This window comes from Paramormyrops kingsleyae, chromosome 20 (genome assembly GCF_048594095.1).
Source record: "Paramormyrops kingsleyae isolate MSU_618 chromosome 20, PKINGS_0.4, whole genome shotgun sequence".
NCBI classification, from domain to species: domain Eukaryota; kingdom Metazoa; phylum Chordata; class Actinopteri; order Osteoglossiformes; family Mormyridae; genus Paramormyrops; species Paramormyrops kingsleyae.
The window spans coordinates 11069974-11097055 of NC_132816.1; the positions used below are offsets into that span (position 1 = coordinate 11069974).

The 27082-nt window shown below is 37.1% G+C and overlaps 1 protein-coding gene across 1 annotated transcript in view; it reads left to right on the forward strand.

Moving 5' to 3' along the window:
* The window catches only part of sorcs3a (sortilin related VPS10 domain containing receptor 3a), a 169213-nt gene that overhangs the window by 73991 nt on the left and 68140 nt on the right, over positions 1-27082 (forward strand). Inside the window, exon 3 of the mRNA XM_023798977.2 lies at positions 19157-19256. Coding sequence (XP_023654745.1) covers positions 19157-19256 — 100 coding nt within the window. The remainder of the gene's footprint in view (positions 1-19156; positions 19257-27082) is intronic.

The following is a 27082-nucleotide window of genomic DNA, read 5'->3' on the forward strand; positions in this document are numbered from 1 at the left end:
TTCACTTCATCTGCTCCACAACCTTTAATGTCTCCTGAAATATGTGTGCATAAAACCTGAATAAGCATTACTAATTTAACACATGAATCTATGAAAGATTTATATTGCTTAAATTTTTGTAAGACATTTGTGGAGCCAAGTATGTATTTTTAAAAGAGCTGAAAAAGGAAAACCCAGTGGTTGGCGAAATTACAATAACACTAGCTGATGATATGAAAATAATTATTTTGGATAACATAGGGTAATAATTCACAATATTAGCAAGAGTGCTGAAACAACAGATCCAGGTTCAGGTAATTTAATATTGTAACTGCTTACTCATTATAAAGTCTTTTCACTGACTCTGTGTGTTGTTTTTCCTCAAAAGTTTCTAACAGTAATGACATTTTACATGTGAGACCTCTGTTACTTCATTTTGCTCAGAATTTTCTACTATATCATGATTGTTACCTTTGCCTTCACTGCTTGAAATGATCAGGGTTGCCAACTTTGGTCAGCTGGCTGGAGTGAGATGTTCAATTTGAGACAAGTCTGCACGCATAAGTGTTTCGATACCTTGCAAATAGTCTGCAAGGTTTGGACACTGGCCCAACACTTTTGAGGTAACTCATTTTTGGTTGATAATGGAAAAATATAGATTTTCCATAAGATTTCTCGCATGATCATGAGTGTCTAAAAGTGAGAGCTTCACGCCAGATGCGTTAGAGTTGGCAACCCTGATTATGGTTCGCTCTTATTACTGCAGCTTGCACACTGTATGGCGCGGCATATGCAGGTCGCTGTTAGTAGAACTTAATATGCATTGTGATTTATGTCGCGCCAAGCCGGACAGAAAGGAAGCGACGGGGGGGGACTGGCCTACAAACAGAACCTTGCTAACAAGAATCCCAAGCCAGGTCAACACATGCAAAAAGACAGCTAGGTTTTTCTGCCCATGACAAACACCTCTAACAGGTAGACGACAGGGATCGAAACAGACTGTGTCTAGTGCAAAGAGAAGTACAGCACTCAGGAACAAAGGCTGTGTCAGAATTCAGGGGCTACATCCTTCGAAGGACACAGTCTACACAGGTGTAGCCTTTGTAGGCTGCATTCTTTAAAGGTTGAACAGAAAGCGTTGACAAATGGGAAGGTTTGGCCTACGGATAATTTCCTATTTGCCTCATCAGCTCTTCCGGCCCTTTCCCTTGAGTCATCAAGCCCCGTTCCTATTGCCTAATTGGGACACACCCACTTTACTTCTGCGGCATCAATGTTGGGATGTGTTGAGCTGCGAAGGATCCATTGGGCGCATCCTTCGCAACTTAGCGAAAGACGGACGCATCTTCTTGAAGGAGCCTACGAAATGGGACAACCTTGTTTCACTGCTGTGACGCATTCCGTCGAATATACTTTAGAATTCGAATACAGCTTAGAAGGACGCATGCCCTGGATTCGGACACAGCCAGAGTAACAGAAATAACTGCTATCCACAGAAATGAGCCGAACTAATCAAATTAGCTAAGTATAAGAAAGTAAAGTAGTTAAACCAGAAATGCCACATCTAATTAAAGAGTTGGACTTAATGCTAAACAGAAACACAAACAAAACAGAGCATAAGAGTTAATAGCTAGCATTTACATAGCCACTAGAGCTCATTAACTGCTGGTGCTTCCTGTTGTCATAGTTTTGCATTCCCTCCTGGAGCATCCAACCCTGAAAATGGGTTCCCTTTGGTTCACGGAACACAGCACAGCAACATGAAAGCAAGTTTATTTTTAGAATTATTTTGGAACCATGTTTAGGGTTTAACATGAGTGCTATCTATCATCAGTACCTGTTTCCTGTATGTGGCTATTTTCACTTCAGATATGTTACAAGCGGGAAAACATTTTAGTTTGAGATAAGGAATCTTAAGAGACTAAGCTCTTTGTTGACACAACCATAAATTCTAGTATGTTAGGAAAGGATGTTTCTTATCTGCTCTTGAGTTGTGCTTGTAAGAGGTCCCTGACAGATAACCGTATTTAATAAAGTGGCATTGGAAAATGAGGGCTGCAGGCCCAGCCTTGTGCCCAACACCGGTGCAAATAAAGAGGCAGAGAGAGTCTCTCCGCTGAAGGGGCCCAGTGTACATTTCCACAATCATTGTCATGCCTGAGGGGTTACAAAGGCAAACCCCCGCATCCTGGGAGTGAGACACTCACAGCTGAGCTTCCATCACACACTCTCATGACATCAATTGTAATTTCTCACACTCTCTGGATTAAATGTGTCCAGGGACACGTTGTGTACTGATACATTTCATATTGAATGAATACTGAGGCATGACATGACCGACCAGATCATGACTGCATTCACTGGAAAATAACCACCCTCCCCCATGCGCCACCCCCCCTAAAAGTTGCCGTTTTTCTAGTCATTTGATGTCTTTACAGGCATTTCCCAATATTGTTGTCTAAACAGACACAACCTCCTTCCAAAGATAAGTCCATCGTGCCATTCCTATAGGGCACTGTCTATAAACTGCTCTCCCAGTTGAGCACACATCATATGTTAATTGAGTGCATGATTTTATTAAGATTTGGACCCGTGAGATGTTTTAACTGCTTTTTATAGAAAATCAGTTTGTGTTAAAGCCCAAATGGCAGGCAGCTACTGACTTTTACAAAAGGTCAGGGGACTAGAGATACCTGAATGTATTTTCAAAGTCAAGCTTCTGATTTTAATGGACACTGTGACCTTAAACACTGAAAACAGATCAGTCATTCTGTAATTTATATTTTTTGAACGAATTAGAGTATGTAGACCATACAGAAATTGTTCAAAGTCTGATGTCGGCTTTTTTTCCCCAAACTGGCCAAGGAAATAGACCAGAAGGATACCAGTTCAAATCTCAGCAGAGTAAAATATGTGTAAACTTGGTTCTGTTTGGATTCAGTAAACATATTGTTCTTTGTCCAGGTAAATGAGCAACACTGAAACGCGATGGCTAATAGTTTGGAACATAAACCACGTGTGTTTTCCAGGATTCAGCATATCTGAGAGAGCTGGGAAAAAAAGATTGCAGTTGCTGCATATCCAAATCCAAATCTGGTTTGCTTTAAGCTAGTCCACAGCTGTCAGTCCTTTATTACACATCTCAACTGTTTTGTTGTGACTGCAGTTTCCAGTAGTAAATCAAATACTAGAAGGCAAACTTAATATAACCTAAATGTCACATCAAAATAAATATGGATAGAATTATACAAAAATGAAATGTAATTTTATTGTGAGGACTTTTTTCAAGAAGATATATTTTTATTTTGAGCAAAACAGAGTTTTTCCACAATTACTCTGCTGGACAGACAAACTTGAATCTATATAACCTAGATGCATAATGAATACTGCATCACAAGATTTTAGAATGTACCATAATGATATCTCATTCTGTCTGTGTATAACATAATGATATTATTCTACATACTAAATGATAGATTTATTACCCACATTACATACTCATTATGTATTGCTTGTGTAGTATACAACCTTGTATTTATCAGTTATTTTTATTTTTTAAGGTTAATATCTCTTCCAGGCATTTATTAGTCCAAGCAGTCGATGTAAAAACAAGCCTTAAAATGTAATTTTGAAGTTGTTGCTCCTCTTTTATAAAAGGGCGGACATATTAAATCAGTACACCGCAGGTAAATGGCATATTAACTGAATGGCAGGGAATAGCTTTTTGAAGGTAATGTTTCATTAAGCAGGTGGAGGGAATTCCCGCAGGAAAACGAGGGTCAGAATGACAATCTTGCTTCCCGCCACCCCCGCTCGTTTAGAGGAGTTGCATCACTTTGCAGAGCATGCTCATTGCCGGCTGCTATTTTACAGGTCAATGGGTATAACAGGTTTGGGCTTTTATCCTGGACGACCCAGCTGGGGCATGTGAACGTGTGAATGTCAGCTTATGTGAATGTGAGTGAAATATTTCTGTGAAACTGTTTTGCTGCTGGATTTGGTTGTGCAATCTTCAGATCCTCCACAACCAATATTTTCTTTAGACCTTCTAAAGTATATTTTGGGTAGTCTTTGTATTTCAAAGAATAACGAAGTTTGCCTTGTTAATTTTGTATGACCAGTTAATAAGAACATAAGAACATAAGAACATAAGAAATTTACAAACGAGAGGAGGCCATTCGGCCCATCAAGCTCGTTTGGGGAGAACTTAGCTAATAGCTCAGAGTTGTTAAAATCTTATCTAGCTCTGATTTAAAGAAAATCTAGCTCTGATTTAAAGGAAATCTGCTCAATAATAGTAATAATAATAATAATAATAATAATAATAATAAGCATACCACCTCCTAAATTGTTAATATATCTGAAACATAGCCCCTTTACGAAGTTAAATGGTAATTTTTAACATGTGGAATATGCTCCTTTCCAATTATTTGATAAAATCATTCAGAATATCATCAAAAATACCAACCTCAATTGTGCTATCTCATCTTACCATATCGCCCTGTGTAATCTAACTGGACACCTGGAGAGCTTGTGACTACCAAGATACACCTATGAACCTTGGGTTTCTCTGTCTGCTGTATCATTATTCAAAGTGTGCAGAGTGAATAACCGTCTTATTCAGTGGCAATTGGTGCAGTCAGTGGTACAAATGACTTAATTCAAAAACTATTTGATGTTTTTTTCTGTTTCCTCTCCACCCTGGTGGTGATATGTTGCTTCATTTTTATGACCCATTAAAGCTATAAATGTTTTTTCCTTAGGACTCTACTGAAGATGAAAAGTACAATTATTAAATTGAGATTAAGTTGATTTTTCTAAACCAGTAGAAAATGGCACCGAAAGACAAGATTGTGTATTTTGTCCTCAGTAGATATTTTGGTTGTCATTATGCTGCATGCAAAATAAAAATAATTCTTTAGATTATTTTGTTAGCAGGCATGGAAGATACTTGAACATGATTTCTGACTACAAAGAATGGCTGTTCCTATGCAACACACAAATTGCATTGTTTTACCAGCTAAACACTATAGTAATGCTTAGAAATATTACTTATTTTATATTTAATTAAATCAGCGTTGATGTTTTGAAATTTTAAGTGCCAAGTCTTTCTCAGACAGCTGATTCCTCAAAGGAGTTCATAAACATCTGCCATGTGAACATTCTCCCAGTTTGTGTTGTCACTTAAATCCAGTGCATTTGTGACAGGTATTTGGCTGTTTTTGCCATCTTATGAAAATTATTAGAAACTAGATTCTGCAAGCCAGCTAATGGTAAAACAGTTTTTATTGTCCATAGCAGTAATACAGTCTATTGCAATTTCTGCATATTTTTATAACTTAGATAGGTGAAGGAAAGTGTGTGGTCCAGACTATGCTGCATGCCAATTATCTTCAGTAGGTTTGCTGTTGAAATTTGTTTGTCCAAATCTGTGTGGAATTTTCAGATTTATCATTGTATATTTACTGCCGTATTATTATTACAGGCAGTTAGGCAAAAATATGGAAGAACAGGGGTTTTCAAGAAATTGAATTGCTCTCTTGCTTGAATATTATATTTGTCAGATGATTTATGGACATTTATCATTGCTTCACTCATATGTTAATAAATGGATTATTTAATTTAGTGAATATGGGGATTTCATGAAGTAAAATGACCAGTGTTGCCTCAGTACTTTATAAGCAGTCACTTTAATTTGGCTTGTAAATGTGCCGTACTTTCAAAGACATACTATAAATTAAATAAAAGCTTGTTGTTCTGTGCTATTTGATCATTAAGTGGTTCATCAAGAAAGATAATTAAGAATACATAATATAAAAGAAGGCGTTGTCTTATAACTTGTTTTCAAATTTATTTCCCTTAACATCACTTTGAGATGTACTCTTGATTCAGCGAATGAAGAAATATTGCCTGAAATACTGTGTAATGATTTTACCAAGGGATATTCCATCCATCTATCCATCCATCCATCTTCCATACCTGCTTTTCTTCTGCTGGGTCACAGAGGTCTGGATGCGATGGGTGCAAGGCAAGGTGCAAACCCATCACAGCCAAGGAATATTATATACGTAAAAATATTCATTAAAAAATGAATAGGGGAGTGGGGTCCAGCCTTCTTGGTACAATCAGGTGACCATGGTAGATGATTACCACACTCTCTCTATTACGTATGTTTGAATATATGTGTTTTTTTTTCTTTCTTTGATCTTAGGTATCCAAGACTAAAGTCCTGGTGCCTGTAAATTGCCTGCTTCCCCACAGGCCCACATTATCATTTATTATCTGTTGCAGGTCGTCAGTTCCATACTTACACGATCTCCATTACCCGTGACAAAGAAAGCATTTTCCGAATGAAAGACGCTCCATGTGACGCCGTCCTTTGCTGTTTTTCTGCATTTTCACCTGAGACGCTCCAAGTTTATGGGCACATCTAGACACACAGAATTATTTCAAGACATATATAGTGATTGTACGTATTCTTACATGTGCACTTATGGGGAATGTAAAATCGCCAAAATGACAAATGCAGCTATTATGTGTCGTGCTGAGCTTTATATATACAGCCAATGTAACTTTTTTAAAAAGGGGGGGGGGGGGGGTGTAATAAATGGACAGCCAAATAGAGGTCTTTCACTGAAATCATTAAAACTCTGAAATTATGTCACACTTCAAACTAACCCTATATGTAAATACATAGGATATAACATGGATTGTAGCTTCTGTGCATAAAGTTGTTGCTGTGCATAAAGCTGCTGTGCATAAAGTTGCTGTGCGTAAAGCTGCTATGTATAAAATTGCTGTGCATAAAGTTGCTATACCCGGAACTCTTGTGACAGTTCCCTTATCTTCACTCTATGAGGTCATATGTAACATCTGCTAATATAATATGGGTTTGGTCAGAGTCAACATTTTAAGGCAGAAGAAGTTAGGTGGATACTTTTTGAATGCACATTCAAAAATCACTGCCCAAAAGTGTCCTCCTTCTAAGAGAATGTAAAGTTCTAACCATTTCCTGGCTTGGGTGGCTTCATCTAAAAGGTGATTATGTTTCTATGCATTTGAGCACAAGGAGTCCTAACTCTGAGACCTCAAAAGCAGACTGAATGTGTAGCAATTTCAAGTACTGATGCATGTACTATGACAAGCAAACACAGAATTGCTCTTTTCATTTTTGTGACATACCTGTATAAAGAATGTACAAAGAAGGATTTGGGTGACAAATTCTCCTATAGTCACTTATGGAATAAGACTTGATAGGAACAAAAAAGCTATAATATTAAGCATTGGAGAGAATTGGTTGTAAAGACATGTGACGTCTCTGTGTGGCTTAAGTTCAGAGTGGGTCCTGTGAATATCGAAGTGTCCAAAGTATGACTCATCTTTACATTTCAGGTCACTGCTGATGTGAGAAAAGATGCCACCAGTGCCTTATCTTTTAGTGACCTAAAAAGCACTCAGTCCTCATGCAAAAAAAATTAAACCAACTGAGGATTTAAAACTTTTATTCATTTATTTAAAGATTTTTTTCTAGAAGAAAGCTTTCTTTAGTATTGCAAGCTGTATTATGTGAAGTTAAAATTCTAAATGGTAGGTCACTTGAAAGATTTCCCGTGTATCTAATGTGACAAACACATTGTGAACTTTATATTGTCATAGTGTAGCCTCCAGAGCCCAGAAATTACAGCCACTCTGGTCAAAATACAGGTGGCTGCTGAACTTGGTCGACGTGATGGACATTAGCCAACTGCAAAAATTTCAGCTCTTTTGTTTTGGACCAACTGTCAGAAGTTGCCCCAACCATAATCTTGCATGACTGGCTCCCATTAATGACCTCAGCTGGCTCAGATTTGAGAAGAAAAGCTATTCTTTGCCACGTCTGATAGAATTCTTGTAGAAGCCCCTGGCTACTGCCTTCAGATTGACCGTAACACTGCAACATCTGCGCTGATGTGCGTGCAGCCACAGCCTGACCAAGTCCGCCAGTGATCTCCTGGTCCCATTTTAGGGACCTCTTCATTATTATCGGGAACACATAGAAAATCTGGCTACCTTCCCCACTGTGAGTAAGGTCCTGCAGGTCAGCTGTAGCATCCACATGTACCCACATCCTCCACCAATGTGGAGGACACAGGAGACGATAGAAAAAGGTGCAGACAATTACCTGTCAAGGGGCAAAGCTTATTGAGGAAAGAAAGGAAGTCTGAACTTGGACCCCACGCTTCGCTCTCAGCTTAATATATATATACAGACATTCCTCCTTAGGCATATTGATTTCAGGGAGGTGGATGAGGCACAACTGCATGGTGGGGTGCTGGCTATTGGCTTGGGTAGTTGCAGTGCACGCTACTCCATTAGCAGTGCCACTTTGCAGCTGATGCAGTGCAGATGCTGTTTCCACAATACACATCTTTTCATGTATGGAGCAAAACTTACTCATTAATGGTATTAACTTAATTTATTAAATCTTTAACTTCTCTGTTGTCCTCCATTCACAAAACACACCATTGTGCATCTATCGCTCTGACCCAAATGTGTTTACATTAATAAGTATAGCAAATTAATACATATAACAGAAAAGTTAACAAAACGGTTAACAGAAAAGTTTTGAGTCCCTGCTGACATACACGCCATCAATGAACACGTGTGAACAGGTAATTTACCCTCCACCACATCCATGTGACACATCTTGTGACTCACAAATGTGGCTCCTGCAGTGGCATTATAGTAATATCATATCCCAGGTTACGGCAAATTGTTTCATCCATGGGCCAATTTTTTCAACAGTGCTAAATAAGGGACCAGTGTATTTATTTCACTTAAATAGCTGTATATATCAGATAGCTTTTGTAAGATACCATCTTACATTTTTTAACAAAAAAATAAAAAGGGAAACCACTTTCAGGAAACCTAATATTTTTCTAGGTGGGCCAGATCTGGCCTGAGGGCCACCATCTGCCAACATATGCTGTCTACTATGGTACTTTTGTTTGAAAATACCCAAACCCCTCTGCCTGGCAAATGACATCAGGAAATACCTGAATGACATTGCTTTTTAAAATACAGTGAAAATACCGTATACCATGGTATAATATTTGGAAGGTGGTACAGTATATGGACAAATCTTGGAGTAATGATGGTACACTATGTGGACAAAAAGTATTGGAAGACCTGGCCATTGCATCTACAGCAACTTTTATGACTTTCCATGCAAAATTCATAGGCATCAGTATGGAGTTGGTACCCCCCTTAGTAGCTATAACAGCTGCCACTATTCTGGGAAGGCTTTCCACAAGATTTTGGAGTGTGTCTCTGGGAATTTTTGTCCGTTCGTCCAAAAAATCATTTATGAGGTCAGGCACTGATGCTGGACATGAAGGTCCGGCTTGCTATCTCCATTCTAGTTCATTCCAAAGATGTCCGATCGGGTTGAGGTCAGGACTCTGTACGGCCCAGTCAAGTTCTTCCCCACCCAACTCACCCAACCGTGTCTTTATGGACCTTGGCTTGTGCACTGGGGCACAGTCATGCTGGAACAGAGAAGGGCCTTCCCCAAACTGCTCCCACCAAGTTGGAAGTATAGAATTACCCAAAATGTCTTGGTATGCTGAAACATTAAGAGTACCCTTCACTGGAACTAAGGGCCCCAGCCCAACCCCTGAAAAACAACCGCATACCATTATCCCTTTGTTTCCCCTGCTTCAGAGTTCAGTGGCAGTGTGCTTTACACCATTTCATCCAACACTTGGCATTCACTTGGTGGTGTGAGGCTTGCATGTAGCTGCTCGGCCATGGAAGCCAATTCCATGAAGCTCCTGGTGCACAGTTTTTATGCTGGGGTTTGAAACCCTGCAGTTATTGAGTCAACCGAGCGTTGGCAACTTTTACATACTATTCACCTCAGTGATCACACTCTGTTACTTTACGTCAGCGGTGGCCAATCTTATCCGCAAAGGGCCGGTGTGTATGCAGGTTTTTGGGATAACCTGTAGGTCAGCTGTTCAAACCCATGTGTGAGGACTCCTCAGCCAATCAGTCCTCTAATTAGTAATCTAATTAGGGAGTTGCAGCAAAAACCCGCACACACAGCAGCCCTTTGCGGATAAGATCGGCCACCCCTGCTTTACGTGGTCTGACACTCTGTGGCTGAGGTTCTGTTGTTCCTAGATGCTTATATCTGCAATAATACCATTTGTAGTTGCCCATGGAATACCTAGCAGGGAAGAAATTTCACAAACTGACGTATTGCAAGGTGGCATCCTATGAGAGTGCCATCTTGAAGTCACTGAGCTCTTGAGAATGACCCGTTTTTTCACAAATGTTTGTAAACCTGTCTGCATGTCTAGGCGCTTGATTTTATACACAGTGGCAATGGGTCTGAATGAAACACCTGAATTCAATGATCAGATGTGTCCCAATACTTTTGTCTGTATAGTGTATGCGCAGAAAGTTTTAATCATTTGTCTTGTATTTTAACATATTTCACCCTGAGCCCCTTTCTGAAAATACACAAAGAGAGCTAAACACCCTAAATGAAACGCTTACTGCTCTTGAAGCACTTGGACTACAGGAGTCAAGAGTTTCATTTCCATCACAACAGAACTAATTCTGCTACTAGTCACTTAATTCCCAGACACAGCAATCATCCTAAACTCTCCCCTAGTTACCGTTTTACTGGCTCTCGTGTTGTTTTTTGACATGCTGATCATTCTGTTAGCTTTATTCTACTCCCAAAGCTGTTAAGCTACATACTGTAGATTCATTCACAATCTCTGGATTGCATGACTGCATTAAAAATTAGACGGCATCCAATCCTGGGTGGGTGGGGGTTAGGGTACCAAGGCTAGAAAATGGCAGTAAAATTTGCCAACTGGGTGGCGCAGGACTGCAGCGGTAAAACCACTTGCTGTCTGAATTTACCGCCACTGAATAGCAAAACAACAGATTTCCGGAACATTGCACATCATACACAGGTATCAGGCAGCTGCTGTTAATTTGTGGGAGACTCCCTGACACCTCCGGGAGAGGTAGCATGTCTGATATATTTTTGTGTGTTTGTGTATGTATCAAAAGGAGAGTAATGACCTACGTTTAACCATGTTTCAGAGCGTTCGTTCAGCCGTCAGGCAAGACACTCACTTATTCACAAATATTCCTTGTTAGTTTGTGGACAAGTAAGTGGTATACTGTAAGTGAAAGAGCCAACGATTATGAATACTGTTCTTTTTGATTGCAGCTACTGCCAAGTACATACTTTAAATAAAAAAGATCCTTTTTTTTATTGTGTGCAAGGAACATGTCAGCACAGTCGTGCAATTAAGACTTTTGGGAAATGTGAGGATTAGAGTTTAGACCCATCTTAATCCTAACCCATCCATATTACTAGACAGTCTCTGTTTGAAAAATACAACACTGTCCCATTTTGAATGAATATGGGACGCAATTTGTCTTGATTTAATTTCAGTTGGGTTTTTAATAAAGATGTTTTGGAGTGTTGGGAAAAGGGTTTAGGGTATGCCTAGTTGGAATTGCATGGATATTTTCGGTTTACTGTAGAATTTTCATTCAGTGAAATTTATAGTGGATGAACTGCTTCCCACCCCCTGTAAGAAACATTAGATACCTACCAAGTCTCCTGTGGGGGGGCTAGAGATAGAGGCTGGGGGATGTGGAGGGAGTAGTGATTAGATAGGGGAGGAGAGGTGATGGCCGTATAGGGTGGGGAATTGGTGTGTAAGTGGAATATGCACGAAATGCATAGGTGCAGTTTCACACTTATGTGTCATGGCTAGCACTCAGAGCATTCGGGTAACAAACATATTAATTGGCTTTCACATTTCTAGTTGATCCCTCCAATGCTTCTAGAAATTTTAGAGGGGGTGTGGGAGGAGCACGGATTTTATGGGGGGAGGGGTGACGGAGATGTCTAGGGAAAACATTTTTGTCATTCCAGCATTTTTTCTAGTTGCATTTATTATGTATTGCATTATAATTCCATCATAAATCTTTATACAGTTTTTATACTATATTTATTTTACATATTACGCATTATATATTCTGTTTCCTCAGAAAACAATAATAATACTAATAAGTAATGCTAATTATATCGTTGCATTGTATTTGTGGAGTTTGGACCGATGTCCCTTAACACAGATATATCAATGGACAGATCTCCCAGTCTTGACGCTAATGTTTTTATTCATCCCCAGTTTACTTAATCTTAATTCAGATCTTCCCCAAGCTTTCACTTCATTTGCAATTTAACTACTTTCCTTTGAAGTACCTGCCAATGCAAGAGGAAGCAGGAATTAAGTAGCATTCATGTTTTCCTTTTTTTCAATCTTCTTAATACGTTGTGTCTTATTAATACATTCATCTAATTCAAAACACATTTGTGTCTGATCTAATGGGCATCCATTCATTGCAAAAACACAATAGTTATTTTGTCCTGCTCTAACCTCTTATAATGCCTAATTTAATTTAAATATAAGCATTTTGCACAGGGGACCCTTTCAAGAAAATGAAAGTGTTTTGTTCGTTGTGTCTCATGTTTTCTTTTAAGTATCATAATGATACCTATTCTAACATTGCAGAATAAGATAATTTAAAGAATCCAGAATTACACACAAACATAACTAATTTAGGAAATGGACTGAATCAGTTAAATTGCACAGGATGTATATTCAGGTAAAAATGTCTTAAAATATATGATTTCGTTATGGTTCAGATCCATAATTTCATTTAATGGCAGGCCACATGCATTTCAGTAATCACTGAAGAATGCCTGTTACAGTTAAAAAAAAAAACTCCTATTTGTTACATAATATTTTAACTTTGATCTTAACAAATTAACACTGCATTTAATTTAGATGATGAAAGATTTAATAATTTAGTAATAAGTTAATAATGTACAATAGCTATGAAGTTCACTGAGTCATAAATGATTTAATGATGATGAAAAAAATTACGGTAAAAAGCTGACAATACTCTGCTGCATTTAATGTAAAGATGAATACGGAAAAAAACACCTTTCCAAAGTAGATTAATGCTGTAAAAGAAAAAAAAAACACTTTTTGGAGAAACAAGTAAGGTTCTGTTCGATTCTACTTTAGGCCAGTAAGAATGTCTTTTTAACTGATATCATTCCTAGTAAACAAACTGGCTTCGCTTAAGCATAGTGTGGTTTCTCCCTCCTTCATTTCTGGCACAAATTAGTTTTCAGGGGTTCTATGTTTGCTTTGCATGCTTATTTTTTTAGTAAATTGGCTCTGAATCAGACATTGCCACTTGCAATCCAATAAACATGCACATAGTATAGCCATCTTTGTAAATATACACAAGCACGTATGTAAAACCTTTATCTAGGTGAAACTTCTGTCTCGTTTTACAAGCACAAAAAGTAAACTTCGTAAACTCAAATAACCATTCCTTCTCCTTAAAAAAGCCATAGAAAAACTTTCTGTGTACTTAGTTTAGCTAAAGCATCAATGACATTGAAATATATAAAATGAGACCAGTTAATATCTGAAAATGTTTGTCATGCAGAAATAAACTGTAAATGCCTGTGACTCATCAATGCTGTCATACTGTCAGTCAATATTTAGGGCATAAAGATTTAAGAAAAAAACTATTCAATATGACTAACAGGATATAATGAATGAACCACTGAGACTGGCATCATTACTAAGTATTGATGTCTAGTTATCGCATTTTTAAGATCCGGCCTGAAAGAACTGTCCCAAATAAATGTGAATGAATATGAATATAAATGACCTTGTATTTCTTTTTTTAAAACCTGAGTGCATGTTAGATATAACCTTGTTAGGAGAGATGAATGACTACATGAAATCTGCAGTTTGGCTGCTCTGCTTTCTGCAGCAGCTCCTTTCCACAGTAGAGTGCAATGTGCTAGAATGTGCTATAGTGATATTCTAGAATGCTTCAGTCCACATTGTGGTGCACAGTATCGGTGTTAAGCCCATGAAGTAGCTGCTGCACACTTAGCCAAAATCAAAGAGAATTTTTTAAAATAAATATTCAAGTATATAACGCTGAGGAACCTAGTGTAGAGATTTTTACTTTTATTCACTATCTATCTATCTATCTATCTATCTATCTATCTATCTATCTATCTATCTATCTATCTATCTAATTTATTTTTAAAAGAGTTGGCGTTCTTAGAGCATTCTCTTTATGTCAAAGTTTGTTGCCCTGCAGAGGTGACGGATGTATCCAGCCCTTTCTTCCAAGCCATCCTCCTTTCTATCCAGGGACACAAGCTACGACTGCAGCAGGCCTCTGTAGACCGCATGTGACACTGACTAGCCGCTTAACACATCCCGACAGTCATGTCTTGTTTCTCACACGACGACTGACAGGTGCTTCTCCTCAATCATCTCTGGGGCAGCTTCACCAAGCGTACGTTAGCTCAGTGGATCAGCTCAGGGATGTGAAGCCGGCCGTTCTCCGGGGGGGGGGGCGTAACAAAGTGCCCCACCACAGCCCCGCTGCTTCTCACGTCTTGGGAAACTCTGAGAGTAAACAGGAGATTGAGCACTATTTTTTCTGTTAGATAGCTGAAGACTGTTTCCCACATTTTCAGAAAAGAAGGTAATCCAGGCCTAAAAACAAGCATTACATACAGAAATTTCTTTTCAAATCACAGAATGAATAATTCAATTGTTATAAATGGACACGATACTAGATAGTAACAGCCTTAAGTGAAGTAATTAATATACTTAACGTAATTAATTTAATCTTTTGCAGGGTGAAAAGGTTGCACAGAAAGGATAAATGATAAATCCTGAATCAAATTAGAGGATACAGCAGACGACGATGAGTATAGACACAAGGAAATACATTTAATGCTTTTCATAGGCAGTCCAGCTCACTTTGTCAGTTTGCCTTCAACACCTGCAATGCTCTGAATTATAAATAAGCTTAAATGGATTCAGTCGAGTTAGCAGAAATATTCATAAGAGGTTCTATGGGCCATGAGAGAATCTATGCACACATGCAGAAGTTAAGTATACAAGCAGGTTACGCTTGAGTATCCCAGCATACACTGCGTGAAGGTCGAGTCCTATAGCCAAGTGGCAGACTGAATGTCAGCTACGACATCACTTGGCAGTGAAAGCAGGCCCCCAGTGGCATAAATAATTGCCGTTTGTGTATATTTAAGTTGGTCAGAATAGCTCTATTGGCCACAGTACAACTGCTACAAATTTGTCAAACACCTGCAGTTTGTCAGCTGCCAGTGGCGAGAGATGTACCCTCTCCTCCAATCAGCAACAGCTATCCTGTGTGGCGTCGGGTGACTGGCAGCGTGGAAAGAGATCGATAGGTTTGACATGTGAGTCTATTGGGGAAACGCATACCTGCTGCCTGAAGGGCATCACGGCAGACAGCTGGATCTGACACATAATTGATCGCAAAAAGAACTGCAAAAATTAAGGGAAAACAATGGGGGGAAATGAGATTCTGTTGTGCTCTGGTGAGAAGAGAAAATAATCTTAAGAAAATGCAACCTGTGTACTGTACCTCTTTTCATACCTCTGACACTTGTACTAGTCCTGCAATAGTAACAATAGATTAATAGGCTTCATTGGTATAAGCCTTCAACATGTGTTGTCCATAAGAAACCATTGCTTGCTGGGTTTTCTGAGTAGTGGGTTAGATAAGCCAAACCACTCTGAAGGTTTAAAAATGCTTATTTTCTTTTCCTTTCACCCTACATGTCTTTTTTGCAGTTTTAAAAAATCTTTTTAAAATTTGTTTACAAGTAACTGTCATATTTTTTCCTATGCATATACTAAGAATATTTCCCCATAAGTCATATGAAAAGTATGACTTCTCTTTGCTACTGCATGTCTAATCTGTACCAGAAAATGCATCATAAAATGGAAATGTCCAGATTATAAGTAAATACGGTGTTGTCTCTGTTTTTCACTGCCTATATCCAAGTTTTCTCCATGCAGCATGAGTTAGAATAGATCTCCCACTCAGCCATGCCCACAAGTTTTTCACGAGCTGGCAGAATAGGGTCAATGGACTTTCAGGTCAGAGTTTCAAGTTGCTAGATCAGCTAAAATAGCAAGTTACCAATCAAGGCAGAAATCAAACAAAACCACTTCTGGGATGCCGAAGGATCTCCCCTGGTGTTTTTAGTGTTATTACCTGCAGAGAATTTTGCTTTGTTGAAAAAGCAAAGACCCCCAAGTCATTTTTATATCTGCATGCCACGGGATTGCCATTTACGCATACGAGGCTGGGCTGATTAGGTCTGAGATTTGCTTGTCTACTTTGAAGTCCTATGTATTGGCCTCCTTTAGTTCATAGCCTAAATATTTTATACACTGACACTTTTCTCCTTTCTGAAAGCAATCTGTCATTGTTTAACAGTGTTCTTAATTTGATTTCTGTCATTGATTACTTTTTATTGTTCTTTTGTAGTCCCTGTTCAGGCTGTGATGTGTATGTCTGTGTGTTTTTTTTTTGGTTTTTTTTTTTATTACAACTGAATTCAGTATTTTACATCATTGTAATGGCTACTCACCTGCACCATGCATAATGCTATTTCATTCTGTTCTTCTCCTTCTTGAGAAATTGCACTGAGAATTATTGTTACTCTGAAATTGTTTGTGCAGATTGTATAACATATACTACAGTTGTTGATACTCTCTCTTCACGCTTTAAAATGTTTTATTGGATGCTTTTCAGTGTTATTTACAAAAAAATGTGTGGGCTACCCAGGGGTGTATATTAAAATATTACCGTAAGCAAAATAAAACTATACACAGAGAAGCAATTCATATTCAATAAATTTCTTAGACTGAAAAATAAATCAAAATGTATCTGGGTATTTGATTGACTTATAAATTATTATTAAAACCATTATTTAAATCATTAGACTCTTTGATTTATTATTAAAACCATAATTTAAAACCAGAATTTTCGGAGGATTCCGTCGACTTCTATAAAAAGCTTATTCTCCATAGCAGAAGGGGAAATGGGAAATCCTTAATTAAAGGGGAAGTCCGTTTTTTCCATCAACGTTGCCACTTCTGATAACAATTTTACCCAAGCATAGTGTTTTTCTCTAGATGCTTCTGAGCTGTAAATATGGTCATACTTCTTTTTAATTACTGCGTGTTTTAAAAATGCTTCCATATGTGCTGAATATTGACGCCACACTCCATTCTCTTTGTAACAACCGTCATGAAAAATCAGCTAAACATCAAAAACAGAAGTTGATAGCTATGCTTGCCTGTCTTTATTACCCCACCGGTTCACTATGTCGCCATATTTGGTTATATCAGATTATTGTCGTCGTTATAGAAAGCAATGAATGTGAACCATGTGGAGCAACCCTCAGGGATTGTATTACGCAGGTCCATATGTTATCAAGATTGGTCTGTGCTTCTTCCCTAACTTTCTTTTAATATCCTTTGGAAATTGAACTCTCTTGCAGTCTCTTTCTCTTGGTTATTATACTTTCTAATCATTGTGACCATTTTACAGGCACTCAAGAATGAGCCGAGATGAGACCATTTGTATTGTAATTTCAAAGAAATCCATTACACTAGTGTGGGGTATGCAAGAGAGAGAGAGAGAAAAGTTAAAAACACGAATCATTTCCTTTGTTCCTTTTCCATAAATTAGATTGGGTCTTGAAATGGTTTGCTGCATGGGTGTGTATTTATACTGAATTTTTTTTTGTTGAGAAACTGGTTTTTAATCATGTAATGATAGACACATTATTGAGCCGCTGGAATAAAATTACCTAATGATAGATTGATGCAGTGTTTAACTGCCAGGACACATAAACTTAGTATTTCTTTGATTACACTGGTTATCAGTTCATTTCCATGAATGAATAATTTAATCTGTGGAATACAGGCTGCTGCACATTCATGCACTGGCAATATTTTAGTTTAAATTAGTCATCTTTTATTCATGAATTATTACTTCATAGTAACTCCCATACCATTCTTGAGTCATGAATTGATGTCAGAGCTATAAATGATTATTTAACCTTTGCCACTCTGTCACCACAGAAATACCAAATGCCATTTTTTATGCAAGATGATACGATTTTATTTAATTGTACCACAGCTTGTTAGATTTCAATATATGTTCATTACTGAATGAAATCTAGGACCAGTGTCCATCACCCCATTACACTGCAGAGGATGTAAACAGAGTGTCCCATGCCGTTTACAATTAATATGTGGAGGACTGATTTTTAAAGACAAGGAGAAGCATACATTAACAATAAACGCATAAGAAATGCCAGTGGATTTTTTACTGTGTATGTATTTTTCATGTCACAAGCAGACATGCTCATTTCATATTCTAGCGAAGCAGCATGCAGCAAGGAGATATATTTTGTGCATTCTCCTAAAGAATGAGCTGTGTGGTTATGCACAGCAATGACAGAGACAATACACAATAAATGGGTAATCTGTCCATCAAAACGCATTTACTGAAATGTGCATATTCATTCCAGGGTAATTTAGTGTCCTTGTGAGAGAAGCCTGGCAACTGGATGAAACTGATATTAATCCAGGAATTAATCTAAGTCAAGGGTGAAATTTGTTTCATAGCATGGACAGATAAAACTTTTTGTTTATATTCGGAAGTATTAGAAGTTTATACGCTCCCCACCTATATGTATCTCTGTTACCGTGTACTACAAAGGTGTCGATGGGCACGAATTGAAATTTATATATTTATGGGTATGTATTCATGAATAAAAGTAAAGAATCTGGAATTGTTTTTTTCCGTTTTCTTTTCTTTTTTTTTTTTTTTTGTTTCAACATAGAAATTTAGAAATTGTTCACACATAATATATAACCTTATACGGGCAATTTACTGCCAGTACATGAGTTCATCTCCTTACGCAGATGGGATATTGTTCTAATTGTCATTTTTATTTGATTGTATATTGGTAGTTAAAATGTTACATCAAGGAAACATGTCATGCACTTGTACATGTTTTTAATCCGCCTCTGCTTTGTGGTATTTTTTTTATGGGAGAGATTGAACAAATTCAAACATGTTTCTCGTATATAATATCAGACTGTGTTTCTTATGAATAAATTGCGGTGTGATTCACCTTTACCATCATAATGCTTCATTGCGGTAATATGGTTTTAACCAATACTGTATTCATTGGCAGGTCAACAGACTATGGGACCACTTATGAAAAAGTAAATGACAAAGTGGGATTAAAGACAGTGCTGAGCTACTTGTATGTCTGCCCAACAAATAAAAGAAAGGTAAGGCCTTTGATGTTTTTGTCATGTCTGTGCAGGGTATTCACATGACATTAGTACTGAAAGCTATAGGCATGTATGTTAAATTATGCAGTTTCCATGTAACTTTACATATTATTTTTCACCTGCTAGATTTTATACCAGATAATGTGGACTATAACAAAAATTGAATGAATTTCCCATAGTTAGAGACAATGTCAGGGCGTTAATATTGATTCAAAAGAAGCCACATACTAAAAAGTTTTTGGGTATCTGTTATAAACTGCAGTACTTCTTAAAGTCCCCCAAATCCCCCTCCACACACATCCAAGACACAGTTCACGTACTTTGCTGCTGCACACTTGTGTCTCTCTGCTCCCGTAGTTAGGATATGCAGATTTTCTCATTTATATACATAACAGCAAAAATGGAACAGCTGCTACTGTTAAATTATAATAGTGCATTTATTTATTTACTGTCAAGTTGTTTTAGGCAGATCCTTCAACAATGGCAGAAAGTCTAAAATACTAAAAGCCGAAGAAAATTTGGCAACACTTTACTTAAAGCTGTCATCTGTAATGCATTACGGATACCTTCATAATGTATTACAAGGGTTGGTATAAGAATCAATAAAGCATTACAGCATCTTCTACTGACAGTCATAAGGCATTATAGTGTTGATTATAACACCTCATAAGCTCCAGTGAAGCTCTCATCCATAATGCAGTATAGATACCTTCATAATTCCTTATAATGGCAGGTATAACAATTAAAGATGCTTTGTTCTGCATTATGAAGGTACAGTATCTGTAGTGCATAACAGATGAGAGCTTGATTACAAATTCCTAATGCTATAGCCATGTTTATACAGTAATGCTTTATGAATGCATTTTAATATATTATGAATGTGTTCATAGATTCTTATAGACATGACATTCTTAGTGTTACTGAACATTTCTATAATAAAAAAAACATTGCTTATCTGGAAAATGACATCAATGCTAACTGTTGTAGACATGTGAACTACATATAGATCCTGTTCAAGTATAGCCACAGTCCATCCATACAGTTCCTTCCACTTACCTTTGACATCCTCAGAATTTGCTTTGCAGATAGTAAAAATGCTTCGCCAGAACATCTGAAATATGTGTGGAAAGCTTTTCTCATTATTATGCAAAAATAAATCACATCAAGGATAATCTTGGTAGCCATATAAGTAAAGTTTCTTATTCTTGGCTGTGAAATTAATTTTTCCAATTTATTTTACAAAACAATCGTAATGAAAATTCATTCTTTCATTCTTTACACCTAGGTTCAGTTATCACACTTACAGTATAAGTTTTAATCGTAGTTCCTTCCTCTAGAAACAGACCTATTTCCAGGACTGTGTCTTAATTGCCCTCATTGTAAAGCATCAGAAAATATGTCTTTCACATAAAGTTTAAGTTTTTTTTTTCCCTCCATAAAATGAAATAAACTGCGAAATGCCAGGGCTGTATGCCAACTTTGCCAACTTCATTTTGAAAAGGATCACACTATACTTGTGCGCTGTGTGTCTTTGTATATGTGTATGTGCAGCAATTTTTGGTAATTATTTCTGGAGTGGCAGTTCATAAAAAATATTTAATTACATTTAATGGAATTCCTTTTGAGCCAGTGTGTCAAACATATGTTCATGCATGCACTTAGTCATAAATTGAACATGATAAGAATTAATGCTAAGAATTAATAATATTTGTTATATATATATATATATATATATATATATATATATATATATATATCAGTTTACATAAATGACTCATTTTCTTTATGCATCCTCTACTAACACTGTTATGAAACACTTCACACATTAACTAAAAAGGATTTTCTTAAGACATGGAGAATATTAGCTAGATGACTCAACCTAAAATTGTGCTATTAATAATATCAAATTTGCTTGTGTGTATATGATAAAATTTTTATAGCTTGAATAGCAGGATTTCCAAAGAACAGAATGTTTCATATTGAATGGGCGTTTGATCACAGTGGATCTGCTTGTCAGCTTCACCATATACGGGGATTGTACCATCTCTGTTCTGATCCCTGGGAATTTTATTGTATAAAAGAACAATGGAATATCCACATACCATTTGTGACATCACAATCTGAAGGCTGCATATAAAAGTGTTTAACTTCCAAAATTCCAAGTATGGTAGTAATTATTAAATATTCCATGATCTCCGTAAACTTGTCTATTTACACGATCTGTCACTGAAAAGTCCAAAAGTCATCGATTATCCAACCATCCATTTTACACTGCTGACTGTCTGTCTTCCACACAGGACGTGGAGCCAATCCCAGGCAGCATAGGGCAAATGGCAGGGCTGCACCATGAAAAGGATACCAGTCTGTCGAGTTGACAGTGGGTCCTGCGTATCTGCTGTTTCAGTTATCTACGGTTTACTGCGCTCCAAAAAAATTGGAAATTACAGAACTAAGAGGTTCAAACCGCAAGCCGAGGGAGTGCAGGCAGTAACACAGTGAAACTCACCAGTCCAGTGACACCCAGTACTCTGTTCCCTTTGTCCCCATATCCACCCCCCCCCCCCCCCCAGGACTCTCATCCATTGCTGTGTTATTCCAGTGTATATGTTATAAAAATGTATAAAAGCATTACGTTATCCCTTAATGTGTGTTTTCACTGCTCTGTCATCTCTGGAGAATTAGGCAAAAAACTTCAGAATCCCTTTCATTCAAGAGAGGGTACAGTACTGAATAGCAATGATAAACAATGTACTTTGTTATTTCTGTATCTAATTTCGGTAAGTTTTACTATGCATAATTTATCAATTGAACGTTACCATATGTAAGCGAATGAAAATCACGTTATATACAGTATGTAGTCCACGGATGGTTTGCTATTATCTACAGTTTTGGTCATCCGCGGTAGGTCCTGGAATGTATCACCTGTAGATACTGTACAAGCACCAACTATGGGCAATTTGCAGATGATATTCAGCTTAGCTTCATATCTTTGGACTGTTGGAGGAAGCCCAATTGCAACAAGGCGATCGTGAAATCTCTAGGCAGACAGTGGCAGTATTACCCATTGGGCCCCCGTGCCAGTCACATTCCTGACTAGTATTTTAAAATAACTAAAGTTTATCATTTGTGATTGATGTAGCGCATTCCTCTTGTTGGAGCATCCAGAGAGGTGCACAAGCATCCAGCAGCTTTCCAGTACCTCCCCGCAGATGCTCGGTGGTGACAGCCTCACATCACAGGAATGCTTATTCTCTGCAGCAACTGGAAAGCTGTGTTGACAATGAATGAAAAGCCGACAGAGAAAGATACACACAAATTATGCATGTCCTTGGGTGGCCCAGTCAAAGTCCTCAGCTGAATCTTACTGAAGTTTGACAGAATTTCTGAAAATGTCCATGAAAACTCCCGTCCCTGAGGAATACCCAAATCATCGGAGACAGCTCGAATGAAGCTGCCAAGAAGTGTGGCCAAAAATTTCAGAAGGAGTATACGCATTTGGCAGGCTCGCCAAAAATTAGTTTGTGGCTCTAATTGCTGCCAAAGGTGATTCCAAATAGAATAGAAGTGTTATTTATTCATAGGTGGAAATTGGGAAGTTTCTGCAAACCTCATCTTGCTCTCGATGAGAGACACAGATGCATACAGGACATGCAGGACATGCAGGAATGTGAATACAGTTTTATGGGGTCTAAGCACAGGGTTGCCCAGTACCCAGCCCCCCTTACTACGCAGGAGTAATATAACTATTTTACTAGCCATCAGATTACAAGCCACAGCTTCTTGGACGTAACTTGTCCAGCTACATGCCACATATAAGAAAACTTCAGTTCAGGTGTTAGAATCTAGAACTATCAAAACATCTATAGTACGTAAAACCTAAGCATTGTTTAATATCTACATATTGATCACTATTACTGTGTAATACTTAATTTCTTCATGAAAGTAATACTGGATCTTAATCTTTTTGATTCATATTGCAATCTATGAACGTATTCATAGCCAGGGCTATGATACATAAAAGCAAACCAGCAAGTTTTAGAGTAAAAGTGAATAAAAACAATAGCTACATAGTGAATAAATTTGTTCAACAGAAAGCCAATAAGCTGTAAAATAATAAGGTTTTCCTTGCATAAAACTCAAAAGGACAATTAGTTGTTTGCAAATGTTAAAGATCTTGCATATTTGCCCATTCTGAACAGCAAGTTTACATTCATTAAGTATTATTAAGAATATCGCTTGCATGATGTATATTAATGATGTTTTCTTATGAGAAAATTAAACCACAAGTCTTAGGGCTATAAGCTTCTAAATCTGTCTTTCCACCCACCAAACTCTGCAGGTACTCACCTTGAGGTAATTGAATGGCATGGGTATGAATAATGATGAATACTCTAATTAGGATTATAACATTCATTATTTAAGTTCTGTTCTCTGATATATTTTAATATTTTCTGTAGCTTTATGTAGGTTCTGTTTTAATATATATTGAAATATATTCCTTAATATGTTGCTTAACAACAAAATAGAAAACAACATGATGTAGCTATTATTTTCCATTGATTTGCACTGATGAATTAATTGCTGCCTTAACAGACAAATTCCTGCTGGTGCCATTAACACTGATAACACCTTAATCAGTAAACAGGAACAACATGGTAAACTGGTTTATTAAAATCAAGTTAAAATACTTGTACTAATATACAATACATACTAATGTATTATGCAGTGCAGATAAAGAGACGGAAATGAACTTCTGTCTAAAGTATCTATAAATGAGTAAAGGACGTATTATTTATATTAAATAAATTGGGGAAAGACCTGAATGGCCAGGGGTCAAAACTTGTCTCAAGTTTGATTAAAGTGATGGGAGTTGTTTTGTTCATGTGGTGAGTTGTAGATTCAAGTACTTCCAGTTTTTCTACATGCTTAAGCTGAGCACTGACACAAAAATCAAGTAAGCAAGGTGAAATGTAATTTCCCTTTGCAATAAATGCAGTTGCTTAATACAATATTATTGAAAATGATTAGGCCTTAAAAACTATAAATTGTATGTGACAAGCCATAAGACTCATGGAGGAACAAGGGACCTCCTACCGTCCCCATGACGGTAATGAATAGCAAAATTGGAGGCCCAGACCAACAAAAAAACTGGCACGGAATCTGCAGTCTGTTTATTGGCTCTTAATGAAAAACAATTTATCTAAATCACCACCAGGGAGGATTCGCAGTTAAAGCTGTGGAAAGAGGGATGGCATTTTTGTCAGTGACAAATGTGCTGCTGTTTTTCCAATTCAAATCCTGTTGAGAAAAGAAAATACAGCTGCTTGTGTTTGTTACTACCGGAGCCCTTTGCTATCCTTACAGAGCTTGAGTTCTCTACTTAATTATCATTAAAGCTAGCTGCCAGAACCTGCTGAGATGCATTAAATCAAGGGATCAAACCATATTCTTCTGGCTGAAGGGTGCATACGCCCTTTTAAATGGAGAACCTACCAATAACAACAAACAAATAAGTAAATACACAAATAAATAAAATACTGAATGTGCATGAGTGCTTACATTACTTTTTTTTGTTTATTTTTTTTAAACGTTGGATGCAAGTAACTGCAGCTATGACATATCTTGAGCACGAGCACTTTAATGTTTCTAACACATGAATTACGACGTTATAAAGTATAAATGTTATTCCGGTTTTCTGAATGGATGATCACAAATGAGTTGCTGCAAATCTAACATAAAACTGCCAAATAAAAGCTTCCATGTATACTGACAAATGGGTTGCCTACTGAAAGTTCTGATGAAAACAGAGTTTACTGGAACACATTTAATGAAATTAATCAAGGCATTGACAGTTTTGACAGCAGTGTGAATCATACACACGCACACACGCACACACTTATGTTATATATATATATATATATATATATATATATATATATATATATATATATATAAGCATATTTTCCAGTGAATAATAATGATTACTTAATAAAGTAAGAATACTGAACTCTTTGATGCCCGCAACCCTGAATAGGATAAGCAGGTACAGAAACTATATGGATGGATGGAATCCTTTGATGCGATCAGGTTTGAATTAGGATGTAAACTTACATTTCAATTGCCGGTGAGAACGTTAAAACCATTTTATCTCCAGATGGCAGTCACTAGGTAATATAAAAAGAAACATGTTGTCTTCTTGAAAGCCACAATATTGACAAGAATACAAAGTTTTTCCCAAGAACTCAGGCTTCTAAAAATGTTTATGTCCAATAAATGTATTTATTTATTTGCAATTAGGGTTCTTAATAAAATGGATGAATCTACTTTGAAGACCTTGAGTGAGAAAGTGGAGACACAATGATAAAATAGCTTTTCACTTCCTTTTGCTCATATTCTCTTCTATTTTTTTAGTGGTAACATCAATTATGTCTTGTTGATGTGACCAAAAAAAGCTCAGAATGTGAAAGACTGCAATGGGTTTTCTGTGATATATTTCAAATACATCCTATGTATTTCAGGAGAGAGATATGGCAACTGTACCACACTTAAATATCCCCAGCACTGTATATCTCTAAAAACTTTTCAAAAAATTCATTTATAGATTTTATGTAGTGGCATGGTGGAAGCAATTTAGAAATAGTTTTCAAGGTTTTGTATACCTGGTACGAAAGCAGTGGCCTTGTCACCAAAGGAAATTGTGCCGGAGGACAAAAGAAAGAGACAATATGTTTTTACGAGAAACAACACAAGACAATATTCTTTACTCAGGCCACTAGGTAAGGCTCTATCAAGAATGTATTTAACTGGGACTTTCGTTACAAGGAACCTATCAAAGGTGAAATCCCATAACAAGGCCTTCCTTCTGTCTGTGGGTTTTAATGTCCTCAGAGATGCAGCATCTGATTCCTTCAGCAGTTTGTCTTGAACCTAATGTGTGGATTAGGGTAGATCATTTAACCCACATAAAGCATTGATCACAGGCATTGAACTGAGTATGGGTTTATTTGGTACGGTGGTAGAATTTTATGTTGATAGATTAAAAACAAATGAGGTGTTCACAAAGAATCTGCACTAAGGGAGATCACTACCCAAAAATAGTTAATGCAGAACACAAAACAGGCTGCTTTGGAAACTGAAGAAGAAGAAGAAGAAAATTACCTGATCTCTTGTAGAAGTGTCTCCCTAAATTTAGATCAATGAAGACGGTTTCTTCTGAAAATGATGTAAATGATGTACTGTACAGTATATACATTGCAGTGCTGATGTTGGTCATTTCCCCTTCTCCTTCATGGATGAAGCTAAGGAGAGCTGCTGCGTATCTGATATGGGAGCTGCTGGAACTTACACTGTTTACATAACTGACACAATCAACATCCATTATTTCTGCACTTTAGCCAGGAATTAAAAGAGTTTAACAAGTATAATTGTCTTTGATTTGGCAATGATTAGAGAGCATTGTAATGCAAATGAACACTGACTTAATCTGACTTAATAGACAGTATATGATTGTAAAGAATTTGACTCTCTATATGTGTGTTTTGCCATTCATTGAATAAATTGTTCATCCTCAGCTTCCTTAATATTTAATTATTAACTGGTTTACTAGTATATCCTATGAACTTTACTACATACAACCTATAGCATTAAAGAAAGTTGCTTGCATAATTTGTGCAATATTTTTGTACTATTACTATACATACTTTTTGCAATCTCATAACATCAATAAATAAACATATATACAGTGGTTCAAAATTAAAGTAATATGAATGCCGCTCTGTAGATTCCCAGATTAGATTACAGTACATGAGCCTAGATGTTTGTGG